The sequence below is a fragment of the Notothenia coriiceps genome, unplaced genomic scaffold, assembly GCF_000735185.1.
Source record: "Notothenia coriiceps isolate Sejong01 unplaced genomic scaffold, NC01 NC01_scaffold00002119, whole genome shotgun sequence".
Classification (NCBI taxonomy): domain Eukaryota; kingdom Metazoa; phylum Chordata; class Actinopteri; order Perciformes; family Nototheniidae; genus Notothenia; species Notothenia coriiceps.
This window is the reverse complement of record NW_011334820.1, coordinates 58,140-69,490: the sequence shown is the minus strand read 5'-3', so window position 1 is coordinate 69,490 and position 11,351 is coordinate 58,140. Positions and strand designations below refer to the sequence as shown.

The 11,351-nt window shown below is 45.3% G+C and overlaps 1 protein-coding gene across 1 annotated transcript in view; it reads right to left on the bottom strand.

The window, feature by feature from the left end:
* Positions 1-4: 4 nt before the first annotated feature.
* Positions 5-11,351, bottom strand: part of LOC104965735 (titin-like) — a gene marked incomplete at both ends in the record, with an annotated part of 68,211 nt that continues 56,864 nt past the window's right edge. The window contains 16 exons of the mRNA XM_010794748.1: positions 5-94; positions 175-299; positions 444-852; positions 2,480-2,758; positions 2,929-3,195; positions 3,776-4,045; positions 4,256-4,424; positions 4,508-4,605; positions 6,441-6,707; positions 6,782-6,905; positions 7,686-7,828; positions 8,353-8,479; positions 8,601-8,740; positions 9,460-9,726; positions 10,136-10,402; positions 11,057-11,323. Coding sequence (XP_010793050.1) covers positions 5-94; positions 175-299; positions 444-852; positions 2,480-2,758; positions 2,929-3,195; positions 3,776-4,045; positions 4,256-4,424; positions 4,508-4,605; positions 6,441-6,707; positions 6,782-6,905; positions 7,686-7,828; positions 8,353-8,479; positions 8,601-8,740; positions 9,460-9,726; positions 10,136-10,402; positions 11,057-11,323 — 3,309 coding nt within the window. The remainder of the gene's footprint in view (positions 95-174; positions 300-443; positions 853-2,479; positions 2,759-2,928; positions 3,196-3,775; positions 4,046-4,255; positions 4,425-4,507; positions 4,606-6,440; positions 6,708-6,781; positions 6,906-7,685; positions 7,829-8,352; positions 8,480-8,600; positions 8,741-9,459; positions 9,727-10,135; positions 10,403-11,056; positions 11,324-11,351) is intronic.

The following is an 11,351-nucleotide window of genomic DNA, read 5'->3' as shown; positions in this document are numbered from 1 at the left end:
ACGCGGTCCTTGTTCAGCTCCACCTCGAACACCACGTCGGAGCCGGGGGGCTGGAACGTGTCCTGGGGGGGTCTGATGATCTCCACCGGGGTCTCTGTCGGGGAAAAACAGGGTGAGGACTGGGGGAAAAGAGACTCTCAGAGACCAACAGATCCAGGTTTACTCTGGTCTTACCCTCCACAAAGAGCCGGGCCCGGGTCCTCCTCTCGTCTAATCCACAGGCGTACTCACACTCATCGTCCGGCCGGCACACCTTGATGACCAGTCGGCACGTCTTCCCCTCACGCTCCATGTGGTACCTGAACACACAGGAATATAAATCATACATTTTATTTAATTATTTCCCCCCACTCTGACACTCTACTATTCATGCATAGTGTAAATAAAAGAGGGCCCAGGATGGAACCCTGTGGTACCCCTTAAGGACTTGATGAAAGCCGTACCTGGGTCCTTCTCTGATCTCTCGTCCGTTCCTGTACCACTTGACGGCGGCCTTTTCCTTGCTCATCTTGCAGGTGAACTCTGCATCCTCAAACTCGGTGACGGTGGTGTCTCGGAGCTGTGCGGTGAAGTCGGTGGGCGCCTCGCTGATGATCAGCTCGGCCACGCACTTGTCGTCTCCGACCACGGCGGTGTACTCGCCCTCGTCGTCCATCACGCAGTCCTTGACAGTGAGCGTGTGCTTCAGGCCGTCGGCGCGGTACACGATGCGTTTGCTGAGTGTCACTTCCTGTCCCGCCTTCAGCCAGCGCACCGTGACCTCGGGCCGGTTCACCTTACAGGTGAAGCCGATCGTCTTCTTCTCCTGAGTCTCAACGTCCTCGATGGGGTCCAGGAACCGCAGCTTCTCCTCTGCAGGGAGGGGGGTCACATGTTAATAAACTGCTGCATAATATCACTACTTCATAATATCATCACAGATCTATTGTAAGTATTTTGAGTCATTTATTACATATTTTTGTATTTTTATTTTGTATTTGTTGTTTATTTAAGGTTCATGTACCCATTTGTTTACTTTTTATTTTAAATATATTTCCTCAAAGCAGATTACTTGTATGTAAAAAACATATCTGTCTAAATTATTATATATTAATACCCTTTTCGACTTTCACTGAGTTATATCTTTGTCAACCCTTTAAATGCAAGTGTTTTTAAGAACTTTGTTTAACCCAGAGCTGTAGATGTGTCTCTGATAGACAGCAGGTGTTGTTCAGGTGTAGTTCAGGTGTAGTTCATGTGTAGTTCAGTTGTAGTTCATGTGTAGTTCAGGTGTAGTTCAGGTGTAGTTCAGGGTTAGTCCAGGTGTAGTCCAGGTGTAGTTCAGGGTTAGTCCAGGTGTAATTCAGGTGTAGTTCAGGGTTAGTTCAGGTGTAGTTCAGGTGTAGTTCAGGTGTAGTTCGGGGTTAGTTGAGGTGTAGTTCAGTTGTAGTTCAGGTGTAGTTCAGGTGTAGTTCAGGGTTAGTTCAGGTGTAGTTCAGGTGTAGTTCGGGGTTAGTTCAGGTGTAGTTCAGGTGTAGTTCAGGTGTAGTTCAGGGTTAGTTCAGGTGTAGTTCAGTTGTAGTTCAGGTGTAGTTCAGGTGTAGTTCAGGGTTAGTTCAGGTNTAGTTCAGGTGTAGTTCAGGTGTAGTTCGGGGTTAGTTGAGGTGTAGTTCAGTTGTAGTTCAGGTGTAGTTCAGGTGTAGTTCAGGTGTAGTTCGGGGTTAGTTGAGGTGTAGTCCAGGTGTAGTTCAGGTGTAGTTCAGGGTAGTTCAGGTGTAGTTCGGGGTTAGTTGAGGTGTAGTCCAGGTGTAGTTCAGGTGTAGTTCAGGGTTAGTCCAGGTGTAGTTCGGGTGTAGTTCAGGTGTAGTTCAGTTTAGTTCAGGGTTAGTTCAGGTGTAGTTCAGGTGTAGTTCAGGTGTAGTTCAGGGTTAGTTCAGGTGTAGTTCAGGTGTAGTTCAGGTGTAGTTCAGGGTTAGTCCAGGTGTGGTTCAGGTGTAGTTCAGGGTTAGTTCAGGTGTAGTTCAGGTGTAGTTCAGGGTTAGTTCAGGTGTAGTTCAGGGTTAGTCCAGGTGTAGTTCAGGGTTAGTCCAGGTGTAGTTCAGGTGTAGTTCAGGTGTAGTTCAGGTGTAGTTCGGGGTTAGTTGAGGTGTAGTTCAGTTGTAGTTCAGGTGTAGTTCAGATGTAGTTCAGGGTTAGTTCAGGTGTAGTTCAGGTGTAGTTCGGGGGTTAGTTCAGGTGTAGTTCAGGTGTAGTTCAGGGTTAGTTCAGGTGTAGTTCAGGTGTAGTTCAGGTGTAGTTTGGGGGCTTAGTTGAGGTGTAGTTCAGTTGTAGTTCAGGTGTAGTTCAGGTGTAGTTCGGGGTTAGTTCAGGTGTAGTTCAGGGTTAGTTCAGGTGTAGTTCAGGTGTAGTTCAGGTGTAGTTCAGGTGTAGTTCGGGGTTAGTTGAGGTGTAGTTCAGTTGTAGTTCAGGTGTAGTTCAGGTGTAGTTCAGGCGCGTTTACCTGCCACGGCGGCGCGGGCGCTGCACTTGGCCTGTTCTGCTCTCTGATTGGTCAGGCTGATGGTGTACACTGCCTCGTCGTTCTTGCTGGCCTCGCGGATCCTCAGCGAGAACACGTTGTCTCTCTGAGCCATCATGTACTTGCTGCTCTCGAATATGGTCTCCTCGTTCTTCAGCCACTTGGCCTTCGCTCCCTCTGTGTTCGTCTCGCAGTTGAACACGATCTCTCCTCCCTCCTTCACCTCTGTGTCCTTGATGGGCGTGATCACCCTCAGTTTCTCTGAAAGAGAGCGAACATTACACTCTGAACCCATGAAGGCAACACAGAGCCCTCTAATAAACAACAACACAGTAAACAATAACACGGAGCAGTTTAATAAACAACAACACAGAGCAACAGGACGTGGTGCTCCTTAATAACAACAACGAGGTGCTCTTTGATGAACTCACCGATGACGGTCAGCTCCGCGGACGCCTTCACGCCCCCGATGTGGGCCACGTACCCTCCCTCGTCCTTCACCTCGCAGCTCTTAACAATGAGAGCGCGTCTCTTTCCCTCGCTCACAATGGAGAACTTCTCTCCTTCCTGCACCTCCTTCTCTCCTCGGAACCATGTCACCTCGTACGAGTCTTTAGAAACAGAGCAGCTGAACTCCGCCTTCTCTCCTTCTACCACCTCCTGGTTCTGAGGACGGGCGATGAACTCTGCTGCCAACTCTGAGAGGAGGAGGAGGAGGAGGAGGAGGAAGAGGAGGAGGAGCAGGAGGAGGAGGAGGAGGAGGAGGAGGAGGAAGAAGAGGAGGAAGAAGAAGAGGAGGATGATTATATACATTGTCGTATAGTGTCTATAAGCTTGCAAAGCATCAGCAGCTTTATCTCCCAAAGAAACCGTTTTTTAAGCTTTGAAATGAACTGTTAAGTTTTAACAAACTAACTATTTAGGTCGATTAAAAAGTAGATGGCTAACGTTAGCTAACCAGCTTGTGAGTTTGCTAGTTAGCTTATTAGAGAGATAGGTAATGTTAGCATACAGTTCTATTTTTCCAAATGTCAGCCATGTGGACCTCATCCCCCACCCAGTGAGCCATGTGGACCTCGTCCCCCCCCCTCCCAGTGAGCCATGTGGACCTCGTCCCCCACCCAGTGAGCGATGTGGACCTCATCCCCCCCCCAGTGAGCCATGTGGACCTTGTCCCCCTGCCAGTGAGAGTTAACCCTGAGCTCCAGTGTGAGGTCCTGACTCAGGGTATTGATGAATAATAACTATATCTACTGATATTTATATTTATATATATACCGCTGAGTGACAGCTTGGCGGAGGTGGTGACGGTGGCGCTCAGACTGCAGCTGTACTCCCCGCCGTCCTCCATCCTCAAGTCCTGGATGATGAGGATCCTCTTCTTCCCGTCCACGATGTGCTCGTAGCGGCCGCCCTCCGGCAGCTCCTCGTCTCCTCTGAACCAGCGCACCTCGGCCGAGGGTTTGGACACCTCGCAGATCATCTTCACGCTGTCCGTCTCCGTGCCTTCCACGTTGGACAGGTTCTTCGTGAAGCGCGCCGCCTCCTCTGTGGACACGAGACGGAAGGGGTTCATTATTGTATATTTACCTCTTATAGTCTGTGAATGTGTACAGCTGCTTTTATATACTCTGTCTGCTTCTATTGCTGCAGGGAGAGACGCCAAATACATGTGTTATACCAACGTATGAGGACAATAGAGAGAACATGCTCTGTTTATATGTATCCAGGTATATTTGTATAAATGTGTATACATACCGATGACGGTGAGCATGCCGCAGCTCTTGGCCGTGCGGGCGTCACACTCGTACTCCGCCTCGTCGTCAAAGGCTGATTTGTGAACGATGAGGATCCGACTCACTCCTTTAGACACGATCTCGTACTTCTTCCCCTTCCTGATCTCACTGCCGTCCTTAAACCAGCGCACCTGCAGCAGGAACACATCATCAGTATATTATAAATATATAATATACACATTAATATGTAGAGTGGTTGTTAAGAGGTTCTCACCTTCGCAGACTCGCGGGACACTTCACACTCGAACCTGGCCGACTCCTTCTCCTTCACCTCAACGTCCTGCAAGGGCTTCACGAACTCCACGTGAGGAGCTGAGGGAGAGACCTCGTTAATCCATTACATCTAACACATCTAACATATCTAACACATCTAACACATCCAACACATCCAACACATCCAACACATCCAACACATCCAACACATCCAACACATCCAACACATCTAACACATCCAACACATCTAACACATCTAACACATCCAACACATCCATTACATCCAACACATCCAACGCATCCAACACATCCAACACATCCAACGCATCCAACACATCTAACACATCCAACACATCTAACACATCCAACACATCTAACACATCCAACACATCTAACACATCCAACACATCCAACACATCTAACACATCCAACACATCCAACGCATCCAACACATCTAACACATCTAACACATCCAACACATCCAACACATCTAACACATCCAACACATCTAACACATCTAACACATCCATTACACCCAACACATCCAACGCATCCAACACATCCAACACATCCAACACATCCAACACATCTAACACATCCAACACATCCAACACATCTAACACATCCAACACATCCAACACATCCAACACATCCAACACATCCAACACATCCAACACATCCAACACATCCAACACATCCAACACATCTAACACATCTAACACATCCAACACATCCAACACATCTAACACATCTAACACATCCAACACATCTAACACATCCAACACATCCAACACATCCAACACATCTAACACATCTAACACATCCAACACATCCAACACATCCAACACATCCAACACATCCAACACATCTAACACATCTAACACATCCAACACATATAAACACATCCAACACATCTAACACATCTAACACATCTAACACATCTAACACATCCAACACATCTAACACATCTAACACATCTAACATATCTAACATATCTAACATATCTAACACATCTAACACATCTAACACATCCAACACATCTAACACATCTAACACATCTAACACATCCAACACATCTAACACATCCAACACATCCAACACATCTAACACATCCAACACATCCAACACATCCAACACATCTAACACATCTAACACATCCAACACATCCAACACATCTCACATCCAACACATCCAACACATCCAACACATCTAACACATCCAACACATCCAACACATCTAACACATCCAACACATCCAACACATCCAACACATCTAACACATCTAACACATCCAACACATCCAACACATCTAACACATCCAACACATCTAACACATCCAACACATCTAACACATCCAACACATCCAACACATCCAACACATCCAACACATCCAACACATCCAACACATCCAACACATCCAACACATCCAACACATCTAACACATCTAACACATCCAACACATCCAACACATCCAACACATCTAACACATCCAACACATCCAACACCTCTAACACATCTAACTCATCCAACACATCCAACTCATCCAACACATCTAACACATCCAACACATCCAACACATCCAACACATCTAACACATCTAACACATCCAACACATCCAACACATCTAACACATCCAACACATCCAACACATCCAACACATATAACACATCTACACATCTTACTTTATAAAGTAATAAATAAAGGGATTACTATATATATATATCACTTTTTAAAGTGAACTTCAATTTAAAAAGTGATATATAAGGAAGCAGCAGGTCCTGATATATAACTTTAAAAAGTAATATATAAAGTGATAAATAAAGTAATTAATATAGTAATAAATAAAGTGATAAATAAAGTAATAAATAAAGTGATAAATAAAGTAATGAATATAGTAATAAATAAAGTAATATATGTATATTATGTGGTCCTTACGCATGACCTCCAGGAAGCAGGAGGTCTTGAAGTCCCCGGCGTCGCAGGTGTACATCTTGGCGTCGTCGGGGGTGCAATCGAGGACGACGAGCGCCCTCTTCCGTCCCTCGCTGATGACATCATACTTCTTGGTCTTCCTGACTTCCTGTCCCTCTCTGAACCAGCGCACCTCGGCTTCTTCCCGAGAAACTTCACACTCCAGCCGGGCCGCCGCCTCCTCCTCCACTGATTGGTCCTCCAGCGGCCGAGAGAACTCCACCGCCGGCTCTGCACACACACACAGGTTAATATCACACACACACACACACACACTCTGCGCCGCGGTGCGTTCAGGGACTCACGTCTGACGATGAGCTGTGCTGCCGTCTGGAAGTCTTTGGAGGTCATCTTCACCTCGCCGGCCTCCGACTGCGTCACGTCTCTGAGCGTCAGCGTGTGGACTTTACCTGCTACACGCGTCTTCACCTGCACACACACACACACACACACACACACACCGTTAAAAACATGAATCTGTCACAATTAAATAATATATTTAGTTTAGTTTATTTCTATTCTGTAAACAATCACCTGTATATTCTTTAAATTCAGATAAAACATATTGCTACGTTAGTCTTACTGTTTGGTAATTTGTTATTTATTGTTAACGTTTGATTTGATGCCTTCACTACTGCAGGTTGATGCTAACATGCTAATGCTAACAGTGCCTGGCTCTGCATATCAGGAGGTGACAGTCGGGGTGTGTGTGTGTGTGTGACAGTCGGGGTGTGTGTGTGTGTGTGTGTGTGTGTGTGTGTGTGTGTGTGTGTGTGTGTGTGTGTGTGTGTGTGTGTGTGTGTGTGTGTGTGTGTGTTACAGATAATGTTATCTGGTATTATTTTTAACTGCAGCAGACACTAGAGCCTCCACAGACTGAGAATCACTTCACAAGAAAATCTGAAAAAACCTTCAAAAATGTATTTAATTCATTCAAAAAACAATAAAATAAAACCTAAAATACATTTGTAAATGTTTTCGGGATGTGTATCTCTTTTTGATTTGTCGTTTTGATTAAATAAGCTTTAAAAATGTTAAATTGTATGACAATAATATAACGTTTAGTTTGTTGATGTAACATGAAAGTACAATTAATTTAAATCGAATTTTCTGACTTTAGTTTTTCAGAGTTTATGAATGGAAACAGGATTCTATGACTGAATCTGTTCAAATAAAACACACCCCCACCCCCACAGAGTGTACCCTCACCCTCTCGCTGGCCTCCATCTTCTTCCCGCCCACGAACCAGTCCACGGCGATGCCCTCGTACGACAGCTCGCTCTCGAAGGTGGCCGTCTCGCCCGCCGTCACCGTGACGTCCTTCAGGGGCCGCAGCAGCCCGATGGAGCGCGCTGAGGAGCAGGAGGACATGTTGAGGACCAGCATGCATCTGGGAGAGGCTCCTCTGAGAGAGGGTCCTCACTCCTGATAAGGGCTAAAATAAACTCAGCAGCTGATTGGCCGATCAGAACGCAACACAGACACCCTGCTGTGAGAGGTGAGGGCGAACCAGAGTCCCCTTGGAGGGTCAACTATGTTCAATACCTTTAAATACCTTTAATCAAGTAAGGCAACTTTTTGAAAATTGCAGAATTGTCCAAAAGCTGCTCTAAAAATATACAAAATGATGAACATGCTCCACTTAATAAAGTTTAAAATAAATCACCTCAGAGGGTTAACTATGTTCAAAAACCTTTTAATAAAGTACGGCTTAACATCGTTGCTCTGAGTTCGAAAGCTGCTATATATAAAAACATACTAAATGATTGACATGCTCCACTTCTCAGCAACCACAGTCATTTAGCATTTATATATTTCATCAGTGAATGATTGAACCAAGTTTCACATCTGATTAAAGACATAACAGCGCTCTGACCTTTGACCCTCAGCTGGGCGTTGGACTTGGCGTTGGCGGCGGAGAAGTCGACTCCTCCGGCCATATCCATCTTCACGTTGTACAGGATCAGCAGATGCTTCGTTCCTTCCTCCTTCATCTCCACATCCTGCAGGGACACAAGGAAGAACATTTCAAATACAGAGAGACAAAAGAGAAATGTTGAATGTAGTAGTTTGTATATGTATAGTAGTAGTTTGTATATGCATAGTAGTAGTATGTGTACTCACAGCGCTCTGGTGCAGAGCCTCTCCCTTCAGTTTCCAGTTCCCGTGGACGTCCTCTTCTGAAATTTCCGTCTCAAACTTGGCTGTTTCCGTCTCTGTGACCTCGACGCTGTACAGCGGCCGGGTCACCTTAATGTCTCGCTCTGCAGGGGGGGGGGATATTAGACATCAGTAAGAGAAACAACAGAGACAACAAAGAGACCAAACTGTCTCATTAATCTGACATATCTTTCCGGTAATACTACATCTAAATCTCCGGCGTCCCTCAAGGCTCTGTGTTTGGTGCTCTCCTCTTTACAGTAATTTAACAGATGCTTTTGTTTATATTTCTTTTATATATCTGCATTTAGAATTATTTATGTAAACCAAATCTAGACATCCAAACGTATAACTCTATGCTGATGATACTCCGCTCTTTAAGGCAGAAAGTGGAAGTGAATTAGAGGATGTGAAGAAACTTAACATTCCTTTCGCCTCAAAGATGATCAAGTTTCAGGAATTCTGGGAAATGTTGGGGTATCTCAAAGAGAGCCAGGAGTCTTGCTCTGATCTTAGATCTAACAGTCAATGCAACCTTGCTAAATGTTATTTAGTTGTTAACCCTTTATTTGACTTGGCTGATTTAGTTTTATCCCTTCTATATCACTTTTTATTACTACAGACAGAAAGAAGAAGCAGACAGTACCGTAAATGTAAATAAAGGCTATCCTTGTAAAATAAAGCAACGAAAGCATGAATAATGATGCTCGACCCTGATGGTACTCCGCTTCATACACCAGATGCTAACGCCAGATGCTATCACCAGATGATAACTCCAGATGCTAACCCAAGTATCTAGATTTCTGTCAAAGTCCTGACTCACCTTCAATATTGAGGTTAGCAGCTGTCTTGTCCGATCCGCAGTCACAGGAGTACTCTCCGATGTTGGCCTTCTCCGCCTTCCTCACCATCAGGATGCGCTTCTTCCCGTCTGTACTGAACGCGATGTTCTTGGAGGGCGTGATCTCCTTCCCGTCTTTGAACCACTTCACGTCAGCGATGGTTTTGCTCAGCTCGCACACCAGCTTCACCTCGTCCTTCTCCACCGCTGTGTAGTTCTGCAGCTTCGTGGTGAAGTACAGGTCGCCCTCTGCACAGATACACCTCAAAGTTAGAAACACAGTCTGTTTTCCTGAGCAACTGAAAGGACTGGGGTTCAGATACTGAGCCTCATAAACTTGTCTGGGTGATTTTAACTATCAGATAAGGCTTAAAGCTTCTCTGGATCTGTTCAATTAAAACATTTCCCAAATTGGGATCAATAAAGTACTATCTTATCTTATCTTAAAGCATCAGGAAAAATGTGTAGGGAACCAATTTTATTTCAATCTGGGGCTTCTCTGCACTAAAGCGACTTCTCTATTTGTAGATTTCTGACACTCTGTCTGTTAGTAATTGCTTTAAACGTTTATTTTGTACCACCCAAACTCTCTTTATTAAAAGCGTCTGAACCTTCCCTCTCTCTAACCCCAGAAACTCCCAACAGGTCAGACACTGACCGATGACGGTGAGCATGGCGGTCACGCTCTTGTCCATGGCCTCCACTTTGATCATGGAGGTGTCGTCGATGGTGACCTCCTTGAAGGCCAGCGTGTGGACCTTCCCGTGGTCCGACATGTGCACCACCTTGCTGGGGTGCAGCCGGACATCGTTCTTGTACCAGACCACCGGCACCTTGTCGTGAGAAAGCTCCACGCTGAACTCTGCCGTCTCACGCTCCTTCACCGTCACATCCTTGATCGGCTTAGCAAACTCCAGCCGGATACCTGCGGCAGGAAACGCAGGTCAGACATCGGGAATAAGATCTTGTTAGGGTTAGGGTTTGAAATCCCCAACAGATTATTGGTTGTGGTTTCTGTTTTCGATGCAGCCTGAACCACAACAGACCTGTGTCTGTAAGTTGATAAATGATATAAATACTAAATTACAGAACTGATATGTATTTCAGGAGCCAAATATAATTCATTTGGTTAAAATAAAACTAAATCAGAGTGAAAAAGACAGAAAACAAGATGTCAAACTTAAAACATTTAAATAAAACCCAAAAGGTAGGGTATGGTCTCACATACAAAGTCAAATAGGAAGCCATGAATTGGTGTTGAATAACTAATTTAAGTCAGAAAAGAAGAAACAATAAGGAAACAAACGATGTCCGTATGAAAAATGAGTAAACTCAGCCCATCTCCTCACAGTCTGAACCCAACGACCTGAATGTGTTTCTAGGTACATAAGGCTAACTAGGTACATTAGTCGAACTAGGGGGATTAGTCAAACTAGGGGGATTAGTCTAACTAGGTACATTAGTCTAACTAGGGGGATTAGTCTAACTAGGGGCATTAGTTTAACTAGGGGGATTAGTATAACTAGGGGGATTAGTCTAACTAGGGGGATTAGTCTAACTAGGTATATTAATCTCGTACCCTGGATGACCAGCTTGCCGCTCGTCCTCTTGTCCTCAGCCTCGAACATGTACTTGGCTTCGTCCTCGTAGGCGACGGAGCGGATCTGCAGGACGTACATGTTTCCTTCCTGGATCATCTCATACTTTTCGTCTTTCTGCAGCTCCTGCGTTCCCTTCAGCCAGCGGAAGCTCTTCGGCGCTCTTGACAGCTCCAACTCGAACCTCGCCTCGTCCTTCTCGTAAACGTTCACGTCGCTCAGCGGCGTCAGGAAGTTCATCGGCAGCTCTGATGAAGCAGAGGAAGGTGAGACACC